We start from the raw sequence: 24,910 nt of genomic DNA on the forward strand, positions 1-24,910 counted from the left end.
CTGTGGTCAATATAATCAGTGTAGCATGCAGGCAATCGCTGCTTTTTGCCCCCATTTGTCTTTTGCTCCTTTTACTAAAAGCATTTTGAGCAACACAAACACATCATCCATCAAAACCAGAAACCTTTTAGAATCACATACTGTACGGAAATATTAATTTATGAATTTCTCCTCAGAGCAGGTTAATGAAAGCCTTACATCAAATGCAGAGCGCTATTACTTGGCCTCTGTGGCTACAAATTAAATGACAGAGGAAATGTAGCTCAACCCATCTCCTCTAATTACTGTTAAAAGATTAGCTTTAGATACTCCATGCCTGTTTCCATAAGGGAGCCCCAGTCTATTCATACTGTATGTGCTCTGCTGCATTTGCCTATACAGTAGCTACTATATAAACTCCCTCCACACCCACTTCCCAGCTGTCTGCAAGGCTGCCCTTGCTACAAAACAGTATTTTAAAATGAATCACAATCACTATGATTCACTTATTTGTTGTTTCTTGTTACTTGTGATCTTACTGTACCTGCCTCTTTTACCTTTAACTGATGCAGCAACCTGCATCAGCACTATGAGCCTTAGTCTCCTTGTTTCAGTGCTGTTGCTTGTTTTCTCTTGAAGCTGTTTTTTATGACACAGCTTTAAAAAATACATGTTAATACAGCAGATCTTTATACTGCTTAGATTTATGCCGCTAGTAATAAACTAATTACACATTTTTAATGAGCATGTTTTGTTAGTGTGTATTTATTCCACTGAGCAGTAGAATGAGGGACAAACAGAAGAAGAGTAGGCGCAAGAAACAAGCAAAAGCAAGATTTTTTTTCATCTTTGTTCCTCGTGAGACCCACAGAGGATATGTCTGCATGTAGAAATGCAGATGGCATCTTTGTCATTTCTCCATGAAAACGTATTGCAGTAGCTATCAGAGCAAACCCTGTCTAGCCTTCTCCGTATTAATGACCCTAGTTCTGGCCTAATTGCTTTCCCAGTGTGTAAATGTCAAGCACCATGCAAATACAAATGGCATACTTGTGTTTGTTGCCTCAAGAGCCATGTAATGTGCAAATGAGCAGTGGAGGATGAGGGCTCGTAAAGCAACAAGTAGTCCTCGGGAACTCAGTATCCAAACAGTAACAGGACGCGTGTCACTTGCAAACTCACACTCGACTATGTACTTAACCGCCCTTTAGCTACTTATTATTTCGTAACACTAGTTGTGTTATCACAGTTTAGGCATTTATGTACTCAGCCAATCCAGATGTTCAGCCCTGTGAGAATTGAATATTTATGCGAAGGGACGTCAGCTGAGTTACCAAATGTTCCTGAGTTCCTGCCTAGTTTTTGTTTTTTAGTTTTAAATACTTGGTATTTGAAAATTAGAAAAATTATCTGATTTAAAACAAAAAAACTTCACAAATTGTTTTTTTGACATTTAAGCCGGAGAACATTGTTGTACCTTTGCATGTTTTTGTGATGTTCTAGTGCTAAATCAGCAGCTCATATGCATGTTTATTGCATTTTTATCTACCCATGTTATATTGCAGAAGCTGTTAAAATATTCTGAGCTGACTTTACTACTGATTGAAGTGAACCGAAGCTTCTTGCAAAAATGAAATACTGCAGCTTTTGAATGTGTGGATTTGTGAACTCTGGTCGGACAATTTTCAAAACAGTGGCAAATGTCTAAAGAGGATTTGTGAGAGATATGTCTTGCATTGGTTTGGGCAGTCATAGTAAATACACCAAACAGTATGCAGACTGTTCACTGAGTGTTTGCATCATCAAATGATTTAAGACAAGAATACTTTTTTTAAGCTATTTTATCATGGTTCTAACCTCAGAACCGTTGTACCCTGCCCACCTGGTTGCAGGTTTAAGTCTTGTTCTCAGCAGCTGGTCTATGTGAAGGATGGAGGAGATTTGGCTGCAACAAAAAAAAGACCTCAATGTTCAGTTTTCCTGCTGATATAATAGCTATACTCCTTTCTTTTCCTCGACAAGAGTTCTTGGTTTTCTTTCTATTTCCAGCCATGAAATGAAAGTTACATTTTACCAAACTTCAGCCCTGAAGCTGTAAGAATCAATACTGTGAAAGCTCTTACAGGAAGGTTGTAAATCATGAAAATTGATTGTCTTAAATCTAAGCTAAACCTGTGTGGCGCTTCACACTGTGCGCCTGTCAACAGAACAGCTACTGCCATAGCATTATAAACTGCAGGTTCAGGGACAATTGTGTTTGTGTGTGCAGTATATACTGTATGTCTCCACACACTGTCACACGCACTATTCATTAGCACCGCACCTCTTGCAAAACTGTGATATACTGTTCACTCATAGGTCATTTTATTGGGGACCTTGCTATTACTGGTTGATTATAAGGTGATTGATATGGTCAACAACAAAACTCAGGCAGACTGTTGCATTTCAACAACATTCAGTTAATGCTAAGGGGCCTAAAGCATGCCAAGAAAATATCTGTCACACCATTATACCCCCGCCACCAACCTGAACCTTACCGTTTGTACAAGGCAGGATGGAGCTGCAGCAGAAACTGAGGCTCATCAGACCAATGTTTTCTTTTCAGTGTCTTATTGTACAGTTTTGGTGAGCCCTGTGAGCCCTGTGAATCGTAGCCTCACTTTCCTGTTCTCAGCTGACAGGAGTGGCACCTGGTGTGGTGTGTGAGTGATAAGTGTTTGTGGGATTGTGTTCATGCACAGGAATAGTAGCTTTCTCCTCTAGTAAAAATAGCTCTGACCTGTACATGAAAATGTTTGTCCTGTACCATCTTCTAGTTACATTACTTACACCACAGCTTCACTGCAGAGGCCAGCATGTCAGAGGAAGTTATTGTTTAATACACCCACACATGTTATTCCACTAGAAAGCTGTTCGTACTAGAAAATTTGTACCCAGAAAAGAAAAGCTTACACTTGTATGGCTCTCTGGGTAAAAAAAAAATATATAAGCAGCAGTTAAATTTCTGCACAACCCATCACACATTTCTTCTTTTATTAAAGAACCGTATGTCCAATAAATTCTTAAATACCTCTGGCACCTTTATGTGGACAGAAAGCATTTATCCCAAATCATCAGCAGCGGAGGACCTAACTTTATAGGAACTTCTGTGATTTACTGGCTTTTTTCCAGAGCTGCCCAGGGTGAGTGCACTTGGTGGGTGTGGGGATAATGATGAACCTCCAGCTGAATACCACTGTGATAGTTTTCCCCACAGAAACAAGGTTTTGCCTTCACGCAGCTACACATTATGTGGTGCTTGTGCGTCACCAAAGAGCAGTTCAGAGAAATGTGGTCCTTTTACCATCTCTACTTGGAGTAATTGAAAGGGGCCTACCTGAGAACTGGGATCAAAAATCAAAGTTTTCTCTGCATCCCAAGAGAGTCTGGGATGCAGAGAACGGGGCCTCTATCAAAGCCCTCCCTGTAGAGGCAGCTGCTTGTAGCTGTGGCTCTTAGATCTAAACTGCCTGTCTTGGTATCAGTACAAGAAGGTTGCAATAGACACAACAAAAACGGAAATATATATTCCAAGTAATATATTCCATGGGCTCTTTCTCCAGAGTATTTTGTCTTTTGATAATAAGGATTCCTGCCTGTGGAGGTCTCAAAACATGCAAAAGAATATAAGGTAATATAAGGTTCACTGAGCAAAACCATAGGAGGAGCACCTTACTATCAGTTCTAACATGAATAAGAGCCCATGCAGGAGTTATGTGGATTTCAATACTGTATATGTTGTTAAAATATGTGTGATAAACTGGAACTTTATTGAATGTTCAACCTTTGGAAGAAGAGCCATGCTTTGAAGAAGACTTTGGAAGAAGGAACCCTGGTTATGATATTTATATGTTGAGTGAAACCACACAGAGATCATAGAGACATTTCCAACTAATTAAAAGCTGACACCTATAAATGAAACCTACTCCTTTAAAAACAATGCTGACAGTGATGTTCTTTCAGACTGTCAGTGAACTGTTAATTTCCAATATGTGATATGAGAGTGAGGCTGTGAATAGATAATGCAGCTGTGGTCTCGAGATGACATTGCCAATTGATTAGCATTACTTCCCCAAAATTGTGTTTGATCCCTTTTGATATTGACATCGATTATATGCACAGGATTGCTGCTTTAGACAGTGATCTTTTAAACTGCAGATGATCACCACCAGCTCAAATATGACCCTCCACCACACAACCCTGTACAGTACTGTGCAGACCAGCGTGCATCTTTGTATCCTGGTGTGTTTTCAAATCAGTGTGTTGCATTTGAGAAACCAGCTCACTGACTATCTGACTGACAGCATTTGGTTTGTGGTTGAACAGCTGATAGACAGGCCAGTTGGTTCTATGTTTCGTCTGGAGCTGACTGGTTGAATCACTCAGCCTTCCAGCTGTAGCCACGCCATATTTGATCCTCAGAGAGAGACAGGCTGTTGGGGAATCCTCTGCCGTCTTCCCCACACGCACAGACTTTTATGCCGAGTGCTCTGGCTGCTTGTCAGCACGGTTTCAGGAGACATGAACAATGTGAAATAGCCTCTGTGGTCAAACTTCAATAATACCAAATGGTAAACAGGATTCTCTGTAAACAAATCAATTTAATTCTAATATATATGAAATCAGGCAAGTCAAAGAAATAATCAGCTTTAATCAGGCTCTTCAGGGCTGTTAAGATCTAAAGGTTTCCTACACAGCTTAGTAAGAACATATCAATACATCGATTTTAGTCTAGCACAATTATACAGCATCAATCATCACATGCATGTGTGGGAGTAACTGTGTGCTGTAACCTGGTTAAATGCTCCCAATGTTAGCAGTAGTTGTTTTGTTTTTTTAATTAAGACTGTAGTCTGAGTCTGGTACAAGATATCATGCACAATTAAATGAAGCTAATATAATTAATGAGTTGTGATGCAAAGAAGAAATTAAAGTGAACGTCTCTGTGGTTTAAATAAAATTATTTTACAAGAGACCAGTACTAAAGAGAATTTTGTCTTTGATGCTTGATTGTGCTTCTTACTTGATCTGTATCGTTCTCGTTGCTCTGTTTGGGCTACAACCGCTCACTCAGCAAATGAGAAAGATGCTCACACATCCTAAATGCATCTACAGATTTGATAATATTATTGGCAAGAATCATCAATCTGTGCACAGTACACAATTTTAATCTACATATTTTTTTATTTATTTAACAAAAGGACCAAATTTGAACTAACAGCTTATGAGAGTGGATGTGTGCAACAAAGCGGGCTGCTGTTTGGGCCTCTTGACAGACTCTCAACAACAGCCCTGACATTACAATTCCTGTTATGTTCCAAGGACACTGTCAAGCTTTGGGCTCCCTGAATGATTCAGGCTCCCCTTCACTCCAACAGCATACCTGGCTTCGATTAAACCATGGAAATTTGTGTGAGCTTTGTATTCCTCTCAAGCACAATTTCATTCCAGAATACCAAAATTGCACAGCATTGCATTTTATCTGCATAAACACAACCTCTGCTATACGGATCGACTCACTCTTTACAAGGTGTCAGTTTAGAGATAGGAAATTGCCAAAAAGCCAAAATGGCCAAATAGGCAGGTGTATATGACATAAATGGCATTGCACCTGTGATTGTTCTGCCTCTGCCATTATCAGAATAGGGGCCTTTTCCTTGTGTTGCTAAAATTCTGTTTAAAGTACAGTTTAGCTTTGGCTACTGTACAAACTACAATAGGTCAGAGCATTGGGAGGAAATATGAAGTTTTCTGTCTCCATTTATAACCATACATGAATGTTCATTAATGTAACATTATTATTCTAGAGTTATCCTACAAAATACCATCACTAACATCATTAAGAAGACCAACAACTCGCATGTGTGGAACAGTTCAGCATGAGTTAACAAAAAATGATGAGTAGCTCTCCTCGCGAACGCCTCGCCACATCTATTGAAATGAATGAATGCTCACTAGAATTAAGAGCTGAGATGAGTAGAGGATTCTAAAGTGCAAAGTAGCGAGAGAAAGTCAGCGACAAGTGAATCTACAAGGAGCGGACACGTACTTCCTCTACTTTAAAAAAATAAATAAATAAAAAAAGAAGGAAAATATCTGGGACACTGTTCCTGAGGGTGTAAACAACACAAACACAGAAGAGACAGAAACAGAAACAGAAGCCGCTCTCGCACTTCTCTCTGCATGTACACTGTAACTCTGGCTTACAGTGAATATCTATCTCTTTCTTTTCACGTGTACTTGCACTTGGGAGAGTGTGTGTCTGCACATCTAGGAGTGTGTGTGTGTGTGTGTGTGTGTGTGTGTGTGTGTGTGTGTGTGTGTGTGTGTGTGTGAGGCACAAAGATATGCTTGTCAGCTTGTTGCACAGGGCAGACTGCTAGCTTTCCTAACAAGAGATGACTAGCCAATCTACCAAAAGATCTAGCTGCCTTGACACCAATCTGGCACCAATTTACTGATCAACAGCAGCAGAGTGGACAAACGCACACATGCACTTGAAACCCCACTGAGCTAGCTGTGGGTGGCTGCACTCTGTTTGCGTGTTTGCTCACCATCAGGCTCTCCTATAATGCTATGTTTATTTAGTATTTGTTCTCTTGCAGACTTCACCCGTGCTTCAATGATTCATTTCAAAGCCTTATAATGTTTGCCACTTTCCAGGCGTGGCATACTTTATCCACAATGACCCCAGTAAAACAAGAGTGTGAGATGTTGCCTGCTCTATTTAACCAGTTTAGCTGGCGATTTATTTTATTCCGGTCTCAGCTCAAAATCACCCAAGAAATCATAAAGATGCATTATTGAAAAATAATTGACAAGTGATATAATTCATTTTGACACTTTTTTTCATTTGGTTGTTGACAAATAATATATTTCAGATTGAAATGTCATCACTAAAAGACAACTGATTGATATATTGAGCTTGATTTTCTCTTATTTTTTTCCAAATCACTTGAGCGTGAGATACAGATTACATTATACTCAGTTTAATCACGACATTAATTTTTACTGCAACATTAAGTTGCCCTTTGACTGATTTTACAGAGTAGTGAATAATTTGCATTGCTTTCACTCCAAAGCATTTGTAAAGACTCTTATTTGGACAGTGGAAAACTTATCATACCAAGAAACATATCCAATATTCAGTTTCAAACCCAGATCATAACATAGATTTTTATTTGGTGTTGCATGCCACAGGATCATCTCCCAAGGAGAGAAGCAACACTTCTCTTAGTTATTGTCATGTAGCACTTCTGATACATGTGTTTCTCTCTCTCTTTGTGTGTGTTTTTGTGGGAGAGAGAGAGAGGGAGAAATAAATCGGCAGACTGCATGTGGCCAGTGGTAAATGTTCTCTGCCTTCAGGGAAACTTCATTGAGCACTTAAGTGCTTCTGGTGCCCAAACACCTTAAAGGTGTCATTTCCTTTGGTCATCGTTTTAGTAAAAAGTATACTGAAGTGTAATGTAAGTGCAAAGAGAAACAATTTATATACCATATGCAAGTTGTCTGATAGGAATGAGGAATAAGTCATATTTCACTAAGTAAATTGGCTTTAAGAGTCGCTTGCTGGCTCGCTGTAGTAAAAGTGCAGACATGAAGGCTTTTGGTTATTTATCTACTTCGGTGAATAAGGAAATAAAAATGTCTTTGTCTGCAGAGTAAAGAGGGGAATGTGAATTCAACATATCTCTACTGAGATGGCATGATGGAAAAAATGTGTAAAAATACAGTTTAAGACTTTATTATGTCGAAAGAAACTGAATTGTTGACGCTGTTGTAATGTCATTTGTCTATCTTGTCAGCACTATCAGCCTCAATTAATTTGTTTACAGTTGTAACATCAAACACAGACAAACACAGCTGATTTACAACCATCATTTACTGTTGAGCTGCTTTTCTTCTTCTTATTGTTATTATTCATGAAACATGGCATTACTTGCATAGCCGATGAATTACAGTCGCCTTCATCCGTCGCAGCTAATCATTTGCAACAGCTCAAAACTCCACATCGGAGTCAGTGTTGCAGAACATGACAACATGTACTTTTGCTGTCTGCAGATCTAAGGATCTGTGAAGACAAAGAGCAAAGTTGAGACACATTCCTTTGACACTGACTTTGAGGCTCAGTCAAGAAGAGTCCTTGATCTCATTTTGACTTGTGTCCTGTTTCAGATCACACTGTGTGTACAAACTACTGTATGTGCACTCTGCCCGTAAGTTGAGTTTGTGAATAAGCACTTCATAATGTTTGGAGACCTTTAAATTATTGTTGTACATACGCTACATAACAAAAGTGGAAAAGGGGAAAATGCCCGCGATTCATCCAGCTGTTTAACAGCTATTCTCCATATTCGGTGCCTGTCCTCCCTTCCTCCTCTGGATTTGATAATCAGGCAGGTCTGAAGCCCCCGTTGTCTGCACACACTGCCGACGTGACTCTTATACATATGAGAGTGGCTTAGCATTGTGAATGCAGCTCAGCTTTCTGGAGGTTGACCTTTTTCCATGGATTAATAGGTTTTATGCTGGCAGTATTAATAAACAATTTCTTCGTTTTCACAGTGGGGGTAGTGAGCAGTCACTTTGCATTTTAATTTCGGCCCTACCATCCCATCCCTGTATGAACCTCCTCTCACCTACTTTCGGGCAGTCATGCTTGGCAATCACAATCTGTTTTGTATGTGTCTGTGTTTTTTTTTTTTTATTCTCAGATGATGTTTGTTTCGGAGTGACTCTTCTTTGCTCTCTTGTCTTTTAATGCCTATTCACTGGTTCCAGGGCTTTTTATTTTAAACTCCCACTCTCTCCATCTGTCTGCATCCATTTATTTTTTTTGTTTTTTTTGTTTTGTTATCCTTTATTTTCTGCAGAAACCATCTTCCTCCTTGAATTTGCCCCTGCCCCTCGACCACACTCCTTTCTACGTTGTCTGCTTTCTGTTGCTGCGACTGTTCATCTGTCCTTTATTTCTGTCCCTGCGTTTTTGCTTTGGTGACACGGGCTGATTATGTGGGCCTGAACAGTTTTGGCCCTCACGCTGTCTGTGGCCAAGGTCAATTATGGCCTCCCCATTCAGAGCATGGCCAATCACAGGGCAGGGAGCCATTGATGTGGCTCGGCAGGCAGGGAGATCGAGCAGGAGGAAAATCAAGCATTTGGTTCCTCAAAAATGATTTGATTTGCCACTGGTGTGAACGTGTGCTCTGTCTCCTTCCCCCTGTTCTTCAATGTCACCCATACATTTCGAATCTAAAATATTAGTTTAGTGCTGTAGAATTCTACAGTCAACAACGTAATACTGGCTCTGGCTCGACTGCTTGTTAAAAGTTATCAGATAAGAAGCTTAGAGTTGTTGTCGGCTATATCATATATGTGGGGATGCCCAGTCTCCTCCTGCAGCACTATATTGTCCTGGAACGCCTCTGTGTTGCCTTAGAAACCCGACAGCAGATGTTTGTTATGTTCTAGACTCGAAGAAAAAGAAATACGAAGGTAGAAAAATGTTTTGTTTGTTTGTTTGTTTGTTTCAAGAAAAGCACAGTAGGGAGCGTAGTGAAGGAGCAGTAGTTGAAAAGCTGCCAATCAAAATGAGGCTCCCACTGTATTGTTTGCCCAGCTGAAGCACAACCTCCGTCTTCATTCATATATTCTTTAGCAATAATTTCTGACGTGTGACGTTATTGACGTTTACACAAAAATAACACCTCTGCCGTATTTTGGGGCGAAAAAAAGAGCGTGATCAAACTTCTGAGCTTGCAGCTGATATCAGACACTTTAAATGCAAACAGCAACGTCTCTGACGTCAGCTGCCATCACTCCACTGATCTTCAAATCAAACCGATTACGTGACTGACAGTGTTACATCTTTATTCACCATCAAGCCTCGATCCACAAACAAACCTCCTCCACTTGCTCTGCCTCCGTAAACAAAGACAGACTTTTTGTGCGTCTGTGTGAAGGCGTTTGATTAGCCACAATTACGGCCTTGGCACCAGCTTGTATGATTACTTTGACTCGAGGCTGTTTTGTAGGTGCTGCATTAGTAATCAGTGCCGGGCTAAACCTGGACCAGCGTCAAAATAACGAGCCTAATTACAGCAGCCAACCAACCTACGGTGCAACTCACCTGATGAGGAAAAAGTGGAAGTAATTACCTAAATTGAAGTAACTCAGGGAACCATGAAGTTTTGCCTTCTAATCGGCTCAGTAACAGAGTTTGCTTCGGCATGAAAAGAGCATGTTTAAACATTCTTTCAGGGAACAAAGGTTATTTGCTTTAACAAGTACAACAGTACAATGAAGATATTTGCTCTGTGTTGTTGGCTGAAGATCACCTGAGCGAGTGCATTTTAATTATAAACCACCGTCGTCCCCTGAGATAAGACGTGGGATCAGTCTATAACATCCTGCTCTGTCACCCTCGGGTTGTGGCAGACAGGACACAGCCCAACCTTTCTGACAATGTGTACATAACAAGCAGCTATTTGATAAACTTGCCACCGACACACCATAAATCCAAACAAGCATGGAAAAGGTGTATAATGATGGGGTGAAGCTCATGCCATGTCCCACGGGAGGTTTTTGTTCTTCAGCCTGCAATAGGTCTGTCTGTCAGTGGGTTGTTCTGCTCGGCCTCTGTGGTCTGAAGAAGCAGCATTAATAGATCTGATCTTAATCCCTGACTATCATAGTCAAGTTAATTCTCGTGTCTAATGTAATTCTTGGTGAGACGGAGCCAATTCGCAATGTAGGATTTCATACCCGCAACACATATCTCATAACAGATCAGAGCTCCGAGCGCCTGCGCTGACAGTTTTGACCGTTTCTCACCATGCCTGCAACTCCTCCTGAGTTTTGTGACATCTCATCTAATGCTGTTGTTATGCATCACACATTTGTGCCTTCTTCTCAGAAAAAGCCCACGAGTCCTCAATCAAGGAGAGAGAGGACACTCAAAATACAGCCGGGTGCTTCTCGGAATCATTAAGGCCTCTCCGCTCCTTCCTGCTCAGCTCTGCTTTCAGCTGAATAGTGTCTGGAGGACAAGCTCTGACAGGAGTAATTCACCAAAGAGCTAATTATACCATAATCATAGCACAGTGTGTCCTGTGTTCAAAATTGAGTATTTCGCCCATAAATAACGTCCCGTGAAGCTACAATACAGGGGATTTAAAAAGAGAGTGCCTCAACACAGTAACTATGCAATCAATCCAGTGGAATTATTGCGAATTAAAATATCACTCTAGCATCATGGCTGTAGAAAGAGCAGTGTCGGTCTTGTTAATCCAGAAAATGATGATTCCCAGCTGATAGGTCTTCACGTGACCCCCTGATTTAGTTATTTATATTTTACCGCCACCGTCCCCCCCATGTTTCCTTCCCTTCTCTATAGCTCCAGACCCTCTCATACCCTGAGAAAGCCCAGTATAATACACGAGATATCACAATCCCTCACAAAAGATGTGGTGAAACCCTCCATTGTGATTAGTGTGCTTTGATTAATACACCACAATGAATGCCTATATTTTTAGCCTGGCATGTCGGACCGTGTGGGCATGCTTTTTATTACTCCTCTGGTTTAAGATGAATAGGCAACAGCAGAGAGCGATATGGAGCCTCGGTGTTCATTCATCATTGCCAGATTGAGGCGTTAATGATGGAGTAGTCGGTTGGTATGTCCTATGATCACTGGTATAAAGTTCAGTAGACAAACTTATGATGGAAGATAAGAATGGAATAGAGAAGTAGAAGCATTTGAAAGGGAGGTGCTGATTTTTCCAGCGCTGGGATCAGAACGTAACTGTCAGACTTCTAGTGTTTGAGGACCCAATTATAATGCCAGACACTGAATAAAAGGAGTTTATTGTCACAGGTACAATAAGTAGGTGGACAGAGGTGAACACAGGAGGCCGACGGGGAAGCAGTGGACTCAGGGAGTTCTAGTTTTTGAATGAAAATAAAAGCACGGGGCAGTAAATGGATCCAGGGTCACGACAGTAACAATATTTACGGTACTTTCTTTAGTACAACATATAGTTTCTTTGCCCCTAACGTGAGATATTGATTAAACTAGTGCTCCTATATCATGTTTAAGGCCAAGGAGACCATGAGAGTTGCTTTTCATCTGAGCAGGTCATTAGGGTTAAATCAGACATGATAATAGAAATAGACTCTGCAACGCACACACTTTTTACGACAGGTGGTATGAAGGTCATTTAACCTAGCAGGGCATCTTCAGAGCCACACCCACAACATTATTCTGTATGTTGTGAGTGTGAAATAAAGACTGCATCTGTTCTAGTGACCGTACCACAGATTAATTCTTATGAACAATGAATTATTCATTTGAGTCCACCAGAATATATGTATGTCTCTTATATATTATACTATAGCTGAATGAAATATTCAAATATTATTATTATTTTTACTATGTTTTTTTGCTTGTTTGTGTCTTTGCAGGAACTCTTTACAGCGGAGTGCAAATTCAAAGAGTCTGTGTTTGAGAACTACTACGTGATCTATTCGTCCATGTTGTACAGACAACAGGAATCGGGAAGAGCTTGGTTCTTAGGCCTAAATAAAGAGGGCCAAGCCATGAAGGGGAACCGAGTGAAAAAAACAAAACCAGCTGCTCACTTCCTGCCCAAGCCATTAGAAGGTATGTAATAAAAAATTTAAAAGAGCTCAGAGGTTTTTCATACCCAAACTCTGAAACTCATTTACAGTCTGTACCATTTGCCATAAGTTTGAAAAGAGGCACAAGAAACAGAATTATCATTGTTTACTTTTATTTAAGGTTAGCTGTGACGACGTTCTGTGCTTTTAGTTTCTTTTTAATATTGTACTCGATGTCTGTGTGCAAAGAAAATTCCTGTACGTCTGTATGTCTTCTGCAGAGATAAATAGAAAGTCTATAACTGAGCTGACATGTTGTTGGATTTGGGCTTTCAACACAACTTGAATTGGAGAAATACTGAGAATTTCTATCCTTTACAGGGTCACATCTCAATTCACAAAATGCCATTTTCTCAGTTTACCGTGCATAGATTTTGAGTTATCCACCACTGAAAGTTGTACTCGAGGGACTTGAGGGTCATAATCAGCAGCTCATTAGCATTCCCTCCACATTTTCTTTTCACTCTTCTTTTCTATTACCTGGAAGAGGTTTTTGGTGCAGCAGGAAACATGAGTTTAAAGGTGAAAACAGACAAAAGCATCTTTTTTCTTGGGGAAGCCAAGAGTTAAAAAAATGATGAGCACTGTATAATTCTGCACTTTATAAATATTGAATGTGACACACTATCTGACATACTTTGGCATGTGTGCATCTCCAGTATTGCATGTGTGTATTTTGCTGCTGTAAGCGTACAGTGTAGCATGCAGGACAGCGCTGTAAGTGCCGTATGAAATGTTGATAGTCCAGCAGATGCCATCATCACTCTTGTCAGCCACTAGTCTGATTGCTTCCCATCATTTAAGCATGCAATCAAGTTGAAGTGTCCTGTCAAGACTGTAATACAGCTGTAGTGTAGTGGTTATAAAGTGGTGGATAATGAGACACTTTTCACTGTTTGTTGAAAACCGTGTGCTTGGATTCAGAATGTCCTGATGGAAACAGGAGACAGGAGAAAGTGTTTTCAGTCTCTGTATAAAACCTTTAAAAAAGGAAGCAATGGGAAAATATTGTTGGGGGAAGATGCTCCTCGAATAGTTTTACACATGGAAACTGTAATGTTTATGTGGGAGGGTCTCCCTAACAGCTTATCTTTGTCTTCTCTTTCCTTATTGCCTCCTTCTCCAGTTGCCATGTACAGAGAGCCATCGTTGCATGATGTTGGAGAGACAGTGCCCAAGGCGGCAGTGCCTCCAAGTAAAAGCACAAGTGAGCCAGCGATGATGAATGGAGGTAAACCTGTCAGCAAGCCCGACAAGCCCACCACATAGCCACACTTTACCAGTGCCCAGAGTGTGTGCGCATGTGTGAGTGTGGAAGGAGGGAGCCCGATGGAGCCGGGGATATTCCCAACTTGACTCCAAACCCTCTTTCTTCTGTGGATCAGATCCAGGCAAATCTTCCTTCCTCTGTTTTCTTGCTCCTCCTCCTCCTCTTTCCCCGCTTCGTCCTCCCTCTCTCCCGCTGTTTCGACACAGGAGGAGGTGGCTTCGGAGGCGGCTGAGTTTCTCCAGCACGGGAGCGAAGAGGACTTCTGATCATGGAATGCCTTTAGATTCCTCTGAAACTGTGAGAATTCATGTGAATAACACGTGTTTCACAACCACACTTGTGGTACTTTGCTTGCTGACAGTTCTTTCAAGACACCTTCCCCCTCTCTATAAGTCCCTGTTGGAGCAGAGTGTGTTAACCTTCAGATCTATTTTCTATACCACAGTTCACCAGCTATGTTCTGGGATAGAGACTGTATAGATAGAGTAAATATTTGGACTGTCGTCCTCTATTTTTTACGAGTATGTTCCCCTTTCCCTCTCTTTCTATCTCTAATCACACACTTTTCTCTTTGTCGAGTTACCTAGAAAAGATAAAACCATTTTGCAAGGGAGTTGTGTGATTTTCTAAGAAACACATTCACATAGATATGGCATAAAAACAAAAAATACGATCCAAATCTTCTTCTTACCAACAGGAACATACACTTACAGACAGACACCCAAAGTTTGTGGGGGGAAAAAAATCAGAGATGTTGCTTTTTTACAGCGGATAAAAACACACTAGAGGCTGGCAGAAAGCTCCTGCAATCATAGTTGATGAAGTGCTAATTACCGCCACTGCAATCAATGCGAGGAGCTCCCTACACACACACAAACACACACACACATTTATAAACAGATGTGCGTGTGGGTGGGAGAGCGCTGTAAGGAATGGTGTATACATATCACTATCTAAGTCCCACCAGCGGTTCAACCCGCCTTCTCTGGTAAATAGAAAACCTGAAGTCTATTTTTCTTTAATCTTATTTCAGAGCGTGGGCTCTAGGAATATCTCTAGGCCTTGTAGGCCTCTGTCCCTCACTCACTGACTTCTTTGGACTACAAGGCAAGGCTTGTGGCTTTGACCCAGATGGTCTATAACTGCAGCACTGGCAGCCATCTTATGGCAGTGTCTACTTATCCAGAAAACAACATGGCTGAAAACCAGTAGGTGACATTTATATCCGCTGCATCCCTATTTGGTTCAGCAAACTAAAGCATGGGCAAGGTTAATATTGTGTTCTCTCTCTCTCTCTCTTGCAGCAGTTATATAAGAGATGGCTTATATTGTAACATTTTCACTGTATAAAATTTAGGGGAAATGACTATTAAAAATCATAACTTTTTAAATGACTAGATAATATAATAATTATTATTATGAGAGGATTTGTCTCCTAGCTCAGCATGCAGAGTCCAGTACTGATCATCTTGGCCTGTCATGTGCCTGTTTGGACCTTGATTCCCGGCATGCAAAAACAGGTTCCCAGTCCCCACTGGGCCAAAGGTGCCTCACCCACTCGATACATCCATGTAGAGGACACGTAGCATTATCCATTGATAAACCACACTCAGATGTATTCATTCTGAAATGACCAAAGTCTTTTTTTCATCCCAAGAAGAACTGATTCTTTAAAAAAAAAAAAAAAGAAAACAAATCTGATTCTCTCTGATTCAATTCATTGAAGCTTTCACTGTGATAGCATTTGTTCTGTCCGAAAGAATCAACTCTGCTCAGACTCTCAAAGGTCTTGACCGATGTCATTTTGGAAAAGTAAATATACCTTGAATTACTCACGTGCATGTATTTTCTACAAGGAAACAAGGTTTGGGTATTGTTCTTCACTCTTTTTAAGCTGAAGAGCACTGGAGTTTGGTGTGGGAGTTTAATGGGCATGTTGTAGGCTACGACACACTTGTAGCTCACCTGAAGGGAAACCACTGCAGTTTCTGTTTTGCATTTTCATCATGACTGTTAGCGGTTTTTCAAATCTATATCTGATCGGTCAATTTATAATGTTTGTCTTGCTTTAATGATTTTCCTAAGAATATTTTTCCTAAGATTTAGAATACTAGGTTGATTGTTGCTGCTGTATGCTGCTAAAACTGCAACTATATTAAGAAACGGATTTGGTAAATATAATTTGCTAAGTTTATTGGGATTACACATTACCATTTCTTATGACAGCACATCAAAGCACATTAGTTAGTCTTCAATATTTGTCTGTACAAAGCTAGAACAAAAATGGCATACTACACACACACACACACATGCAGGAGCTGAAAACCACTGTTGTATCTGGGGCTGATGTTCTGTCCTCATTACAGCCAATCATCCTCCACACTGACTAACTCTACATGCTGGGCTGGCTGCTGCTCCAGCCCTGCAGTCCAGTTAACTGGCTCCTCCAAGGCTGACTTTATTTTTGTAAATGACCGGTGTGTAAATGTCCGTGTCTCTTTGGATCGCGTAATCACGTCTGTTTTTGTTTGTTTGTCCGTTTGTGCTCATTTTCTCTCGTATACGGGTTGTGTGTGATGTCGTCTCCCGATCCTGACCACTCTTGCTTTGTTCCACCTCTTTTCAGATGCTTTACAATTATATTCTAGAAAACTTAATTTGTTGCTTCCGTTTTCAACCTTTTATTTTGTATGTTTCCCATCTGTTGCATGGGGAGAGGATGGCATTGATGAACTGCATGTAGTAGGCTATGTCTATCAAGAACTGTTGGTATATACCGCTAATTTTACATACATATATGCAACGAGTTTGTCTACACTATACAGTTTGTGTTTGTTGTATACACATATACAACATATTGAATAAAATATTTATATAAAGGTGTACTGTAATGTCAGTAACATACTTAATGCAATATGGTGTGCAGTATATTATTGCACCTGTCATTTTTGATGGGACAAAGAAAACAGAGGGGTTGGCTAGTTTAAGCATGAAAAAGGCCAAAGTAGAATTTACATCCATTTTTCTTTGTGACTTCTTATTGGTCCTCTTTTCAAGTGGTGACTGAGCACTTGTGTCAATGCAGCTCTCATCCCCCGATGCCACCTTTATGAAGTGACATGGACATCCAGCATGCCACAACTGAACTATGTATGCCCTTTGTTTCCTCCACTTAGAATTTAACCTCATCACTTCTGTGAGTTGAATGAGAAATGTCCATCATGTACCACCAATACATCGTGGGATTCATGGCAGGTCGTTTGGTTTGATTTCTCGGGGGAGAAGAATAGGCACTTTTAAAATGATTTATTTTGGGAAGATATATATATCATTGCAAGTATGCCCATTGGAGTTATGTCATGTTATAACAAATTTGTAACCATGTATGATTAAGGTCTTCACATTTTTTTCCATGCAAAATGTTGTGTAATGCGGCACATTTAATGTTTTATTATTAAAAACAAATAAAAACCTCAAACAGTAACCTCTGCCTTGAGCTTGCGCGTAACTCTCAGTCCAATTTGGGAACAACACACCACTCTGTACCAGTTAAAAACAGACCTAGATTATCCCCCGCTTATTCCAAAAATGTCACCTTAATAAAACAACATGTTCTCCTCTACCAGCATTTGGATTTGTCACGTACCTGGATCCTATGTGTAGCCGTCTGGAATATGCAAGCGTTCCTACGTTATAAAACATATGCACAAATCTGGTTTGGAAACATACAGTGTTTACATTATAATACGTTTAAAACAGAAAGTATGGTTGTTTTCTTTCCACCTACAGAATCCAGTTTTAATAAGACTCATTTGTAACCAGTACAATAAAATAATGAATGCTGTTAGTGATATGCAGAATTTAGTCCATGGTTATATTTGTCTTTTCCCTCCTCCCATGGTTTCCAGGCTGTGGTGTTTTACCAGCCTGCCTCTGAACATTAGCGGTGCTCCTGGTCGCTCCAGGCAGCCAGGGCTCCCGTCTCTAATCCCGACGTCCTGTTGTCCTCAGTACTCTGTTCCTACCCAGATTTCGCAAGCGTTCCCCGTCCAGCCTTCCCAGCACTCACAGTTGCCGCAGTTGCACAACCCATTCCCTGCGAGAAGAGGTGAAAAGAAAAACTGTGAATTAAAAGAGCTGTGCCATCATGTCTGACCTTTAACTAGGTTCCTCTTTTCACACCTTGCATCCCTGGGTGCAGCTCTCCGGTGGAGGATGGAGGCTGACTACAGACTACTGCTCGGGACAACTTTACACAGCTTTTGCACACACAGTCCAGAAGGTCTATCCAATTTCATTTAATGTTAAATAGCAAAGTGTAATAAGTATATTCATGTCCAAAGCCTCAGGTTTCAGTTTACAGTAGGGGGTGGATGTACACGACTTCATTACAAGACACTGGAGTTCAAGTTACATCACTTGCAGTGTTTCCATAACTTTAAGTGGTCCCAGCTTACTATAATACAGCTTACGGGTAGTTAGATCATGCAATGACGAAGAGTTTTTATAATTTACTTTGACTTGTGATTGAAGTGTAATGACACCCTAAGTGGAGTAACATCCTTCTCTGGGTGTTAAAACCCAGCACCACCAAGCTCTCCACACTCTCCCTGGGCTGTCAGAGATGTTAAGGTTAGGAGGAGCGCTCGTCTTTAGCTGCTGTCACACAGTTGAAAAGACATATCTACTATCTCTGTGGGAGAGGAGAGAGACGAGCTGTTGGAGAATTAAACAGTACAAATTAAGAACTAAGTGAGGAGGACAACAAACAAGGTGAAATGTTTTCTTCCTATTTTAGACCTATATTCTTTAGAGACTGGTTGATCCCATCAACACCAGATCCCACGAGAAGATGAAAACCAACTGTAATCTGTTTTCACTGAACTTCTCCGATCTGCTTGCAGCCATATTGTTTTTCCTACTGCAGAAAAAAACCTTTTAAACAGGCTACTGGTCTCATTGTTTAAAAAGCTCAAACAGGAGCAGCTGTCCTGTGTGGAAACTTCAGCATTTGAAAAATCAATAATGCTCGCTTTCATCAGAAGCCACTTGGACTAACAGATCATTTTATATAAACCTTAAAGCGGACTGAACCGCTCTGATGGAGAAAGGAAACCTGAAACCATAAGAGTGATTTCTATAACTTGAGGAATCTTTATTTTACCTGTTTCTTCACCTTTTCTGAAACGGTTGCTGAAATGATCACGTTCAGTGCATGAAATTATCCAGCAAGCATTCCTAATACGCTGCATTTTCCACATCACTCATCGGTTGTACGTGTGATGAGAATCTACAGCTTTGAAGGGTCCACGACATTTCCAGATGCAGCGCGATTCATTTGCAAACGTGTCAAAGCACATTTTTTGTATATTAAAGAAGGAGCAGTGAGTTTCATGTGCACATTCAGTCTCCTTTCATGTAGCACAAATGCTGCATTCTAATAATTCTCATGCATAAGATCATTTTCACCTTTTGCAGATGTTTTCTCTCGGTTTTCTATCATTTTTAAGCACAGATTCTCTGAATCTGGGACCACTGCTGATTGTTTGAATGACATTAAGCATGACATTTGGAGTCATGAAGTCATGATGAGAAACACTTGTGAACAGCTGTCCACATTGTGACAGGCCCCCGGGGTAAAAATAATTATGAACGCGTACTGAGATTTTCATTAGGACCTGGAAGAAGACAGCTCCTGTGGATAAATGGCTACATATAGAGGGCTGTTAGTGTGTGTGTGTGTGTGTGTGTGTGTGTGTGTGTGTGTGTGTGTGTGTGTGTGTTTTCTCAATTCATATGTCTGACAACCGTGAACATTCACATTGGTCAGAGTGGTACAGAACTGATACAATAGAAGGCAGGTCTGTCAGAAAACCTCATGTGTCCTTTCAATCCTGAGGAACCAAGATCCAATTGGTGTTACATAACCATGGGCCATTATAATCACTATGGAAGAAAATACACCAATTAGCTATAACCTTTAAATCCACCTGCCTAACACTGTGTAGGCATGGACCCCCACAAGTGTCCTTTATGTCCAGTATGTTGCGAGGTGGGGCCTCATCAACACTTTCAGCGTTGGACAGGGGTCCAGCATGGCCTCTCTTTCTGGTCTGTGGCTATGCAATCATGCAGCTACCTGTGATGTACAGACACCTGTCAATCACAGCCAGTCATCCTGTTTCCAGCAGTTTAAAGTCCTAAAGTGGCTCTTCTATGAGATCAGACTAGACGGGCTGCTCTTCTCTCCCTACACACATCAGTAAGCCTTGGGCGCCCATTACCCTGTCACTGGTTCACCTTGTTGTCCTTCATTGGACTTTTGCATAACAGACAACAGACGCTCTGACCCTGAAATCTATACACTTGTCCATTTTTTACTTACTAACTTAAAAACCTGCTGCCTAACATACCCCACGCTTATACACTAAGTGTTTTATTATTATTCTAAAATACTAGATCATACTAATATAGATAATACTTTTTAAAGTTTACTATATAATGTTTCAGAGCTGGAAATAGAACTTCCAGTGATTTCTATCATTTCTAACTTAGTTTGTGAAGTGTATAAAACACATTTTTGGAATTCGGTTTTATGGCTTCACATTTGTTCTCTGGACAAATCTTTGCTATATTGCTGTCATTATTGACTGCAGCTTGCTAAATGATAGCACATCATGCCACTGAGGATTTGATTAGGTGCTAATTATCATCAGTCTATTTGGATTAATTTATGCACATTGGATTTGGGTAGGTCTTCCATGGGTCTCTTCAGGACCAGATCCAACCTCTAGTGTGTGTGTGTGTGTGTGTGTGTGTTTCCTACACTACCTGTACAGATGAGGCCATCGTGTTTGTCGCACTCTCGGTCGTCACACTCGCAGTACTCTCCAGACACCCACCAGTCTTGGGGAGAGCAGATGCATTTGCCACAGTGACAGGAACCTGCAACACACACACACACACACACACACACACAAAACTGTTAATTATTATCACATTTTTTTATTCAAGCTGAGAAATATTTTGACGGGGTCTATTTTGTGTTTATTTTTTTTTTTACACCATCCCTTGCTGCTTGTGTTTTTAATAAATGCTGTTTGTTTTATTTCCTGTCAATTCTTTACACAGAAGATAAATAGTGTTGGGAGGAGTGGATATGAGATCTACCCTGGGGAAACAGCAACTAATATACTTTTGCCACCAGGAAACCAATCCACCCACACTTCTCATCCCTTCACTGTCTTCTTTTTCTCAAGGGCAGCAGCCGGATAATAAGGTATTAAGGATAGGTACAGGGAAACAAATCTAATGCTGTCTGCTTCATTTTTTTTCCCAGAGTTCACACCCAGAGGTCCAGCAACTATGTTCAATTTTTACAGTTTGCTTCACCGTGCACCAGGTTACAGGAACTCACTATTATAGGTGCAGACAGAGAGATGGTAGAGGGGGAGCAGGAGAGCAAGTTAAAACAGAGAAGACAGAGGTAAGATGGGGAGGAGCTGAGGGAATACTGTTCTTATGTCTGCTGGTAGTGGAGCATAGTAGAGATACTTACACACACTCATTTTCATTTTCACACCCTGCACAGCTCTACAGGGTGAAATCTGTCTATTTTTATGGATTCACAACTATGCAACAAGAAAGCAGCCCCGCTGTGATGTCATTTGGTGTGTAATGATATATCCAATGTAATGAAAATGTACACAAGTACACAAGAGAGTGTAAACAGCTGACAAGCAGCTTCTGTACATAAGGCTGCAAAAAATGATTATTAACAATTAGCATGACAGGTATCTATTGATTGATCAGTTGTTTAGTCTTCTTAATGTCAGAACTGTTCAAAAGTGTGTGAGAGATGACTCAATCAGTTTGTTTGCAAGATTGTTAAACGAAAGGATGTTCAATTAACAATTACACGAGACTGAGATGAGCTGGAACCAATAGCATTAGTTTTTCAGCTTAATACATAACTTGAGTGATGAACTTTAACATTTTGTTGATTAACTTCCTACAAAATAACTACTCTGTGAATCTAATCATACACAAGGGTGTTAAATTTCTACTTAATAACTTACAGTATGCATCATGATAAAGTTGTGTGCTTTATAGCTGCTGATGTGTTATGAACTCTTTGTTACATAATATAATGTTTTCTAAAATACTTGAAAGATGACAATGTAAATGACATTAAAATGAAAAATGTTACGCACATTATTGTTATAATCCTAAAGAAACAAGGTATTAATGCACCATAAAATACCCCAATAGGGTTCAAGTAGAAATGTGATAATCATGTGGGGAGTTCTGTAGTGATCAGCTTAGTTACCTTGTACTAAGGTGGAAATGAGAACGTGAGAAATGTATGTATAAATGCATATAAGAGACATTTAGACAAAGTGTAATGTCATCGTAGACATAGGAGATTGTAAGATGGTGAATTTGATATATACAGCAAATAGATAGGTTTGGACATTTAAAGACTGTTAAAAACTGTTCTTTACGAAGAATAAAGACAAGAAATCACTAAGTAAGCCTTCAATGCTAAAAAAAGTCAAAGTCAATAATCTTCGTTTCAGGAGTTAAATGTTGCGTAATTGTGTCTGCACACATTTCCAAATTGTTTCTTGATAATAACAAAATCTATTTTGTGTGTCTATTTTCAGTATGCATCACAATTTGACACCCAAATAGTGACTTCTATGTAAACTGAATAAGAAACGTTCACCTTTTCCACTGCATGTGACTCCATCTGAGGTCTCGCAAAACTCCTTGCTCTGGGCATCGTTCATGTCGCAAGACCTGGGGAACTGGCACAGCTTCCCAAACCAGCCCTCCTCGCAGATGCATCGTCCACATGAACAGTAACCGTGACCTGGCAGTGGAGGGCAGAAGGGCCTTAATTTAAAGGAGACAGAATATGGAGCATGACCATGAGAAAATAGCACAAATAGAGGAAAAATAAATAAATAAATGAAGCTTTGACAGAGTGAAAAGTGTCAAGGGAGATGCAACTGGAGAGCAAAAAGATAGCAATAAAGCACATAAACACAGAAAGTTGACAGTGCAGACACTGAACCCTGACACTAATAGGCAGTACAAGGAGACAGAGCCACGGGAAGACGAGAGACACACAGCAGGCTTATTGTATTTCTCCTGGGGACATGAAAGGAACTGTCATCACTGGTCTTGTCCTGTCCTTAATAAATCTGGAGCACTTCAGAGAGAGAGAGATGAAAAACAAAGAAAGGCAATGGCAGACAAAAACACACAAACACACCAGGGACATTTAATTGGTTGAAAAAGACGAAGTCGGGTGCTGGGATACCTTAATAGCTGACAGCATTACTGTGGCTTTTAACAAGTACTATAGCACTTACGTCCTCCTTCATCTCCAACAGGATGTTTGGATCAGTCACATTTTGCTTACTTCAATATGAATCACGGAGCGGCAGCTGCATCATTGATTGATTACTTGATATTCACATGTGCTAACAGATGCCAGTTTGATGAGCTGTTAATGAGCACATTGTTTTTTGATCATGTAAGATCCATACTGGGCTGCTAAAAATTGACTGATGTACTGCGGCACATTGATTTAGACTTACATATGCATATGGATGCATTTATTGTTCACAGTTAAACTTTCTTAACTGGTTCAATTAGCAATAACAAAGCAGATGTGAATCATTCTAAGACAAACAGTATAGTACATACTAGTATTATAGTATTAGCAGTTTATTTTAGTACTGCGTGGTGTATTGCATTTGTGTTTGTGGTGCTGGTTGAAGGGGAAAGTTGTAAATCAAAGTTAGCCAGCTTCCGTCTGAAACAGGGTGGAGTGGCAGCTATGCCAGGCCATGCATCGCTGCCTCAATCAAGCAGTCTGGGAGAGCGGTTAATTGCTTTGGAGGAACAGCAACCTAGCCTTCATTCAATTAGTCTGCACCTGCCTTTCAGAGAGCACTCATTGTGCTACAGCATTTGAAGATGGACTGTAAAAAGGAAGTGGCGCTGAACTGGGTATTTAACCCTGCAAAGATCTGCACCATGTGCAGAGAGAGTCTGTCAGAGAGTTCATGGCCACAGAGAAAGGATAGAGCTGAATGAGTAATGTGAGGAAGACAAGTAACTAGTAAACGAGGAGGACCTAGATAAGCTCTGCTTCGTGTAAACACTCCACTGGAAAAAAAGATCTTATCAAGTCATATCTGTTTAGGAGTGATAATTGTATTTTTCAAAGAAAGAAACACCTTTCATCCAAGAGAAATCAATCTGATCCAAGAACTTCCTGCCTTCATTGTGAAAAAAGAAAAAACAAGACAGACGGCTGCACTTAAATCAAGAAAAAACTCCATTTAATTTAAAAAAAAGTATTTGAATCATGTGGAACCGAGTTGAAATGTTGTTACTTTACAAAGACTTTTATTTCTCAAGAGAACAAGACTAAGGATTCAATACAGGATGTAAACGGACGTGTTCGAGGGAAAAGAAGCTTTGTTCAAGCTGAGATTAAACAACACAGGCAGTAAATCTTTACCCTCAGTGTGCAGTCATCACTTGTCATAAGGATAATAACTTAGAAAGTCAGGACTTTTCACGTGACTTTCACAGTGTATTTACAAATAAAATAACTGTAACAGTACATGCTTCACTTTCCCCATAGATTAAACAGTTAATCCAGGAGCCTGGATTTATTACAAAACACCTTTTAAACTTTATCGGTTTGTTATTATACTGATATTTTTATATGAATTAGCAACATAATTAATTGTGTGTTAGCAAGTACAGCTGAGTCTTGACACCTATCGTCTAACAACACCCTCTTGTCCTGTAGGGGTTAACATAATAACCAGTTTCAGACTTTTAAATACTGCTCATGTCACCCGAGCCATAATTATGACCAGAACGTCTTATATTTCTGAAAGCTTCCACAGCGTA

At 40.2% G+C, this 24,910-nt stretch overlaps 2 protein-coding genes across 4 annotated transcripts in view; one reads left to right on the plus strand and one right to left on the minus strand.

Moving 5' to 3' along the window:
* Positions 1–16,924, plus strand: part of fgf14 (fibroblast growth factor 14) — an 83,993-nt gene extending 67,069 nt beyond the window's left edge. For all 3 annotated transcript variants that reach the window (XM_026377213.1, XM_026377216.1, XM_026377212.1), the window contains 2 exons: positions 12,484–12,682; positions 13,826–16,924. In XM_026377213.1, the coding sequence (XP_026232998.1) occupies positions 12,484–12,682; positions 13,826–13,968 (342 nt within the window). In that variant the 3' untranslated portion in view covers positions 13,969–16,924. The remainder of the gene's footprint in view (positions 1–12,483; positions 12,683–13,825) is intronic.
* A 108-nt stretch (positions 16,925–17,032) lies between these two features.
* itgbl1 (integrin, beta-like 1) overlaps positions 17,033–24,910 on the minus strand; it is a 33,039-nt gene continuing 25,161 nt past the window's right edge. The window contains exons 9-11 of the mRNA XM_026377211.1: positions 22,698–22,844; positions 20,801–20,914; positions 17,033–18,065 (exon numbers count right to left, since the gene is read on the minus strand). Coding sequence (XP_026232996.1) covers positions 17,977–18,065; positions 20,801–20,914; positions 22,698–22,844 — 350 coding nt within the window. The 3' untranslated portion in view covers positions 17,033–17,976. The remainder of the gene's footprint in view (positions 18,066–20,800; positions 20,915–22,697; positions 22,845–24,910) is intronic.

This window comes from Anabas testudineus, chromosome 21, assembly GCF_900324465.2.
Source record: "Anabas testudineus chromosome 21, fAnaTes1.2, whole genome shotgun sequence".
NCBI classification, from domain to species: Eukaryota; Metazoa; Chordata; class Actinopteri; order Anabantiformes; family Anabantidae; genus Anabas; species Anabas testudineus.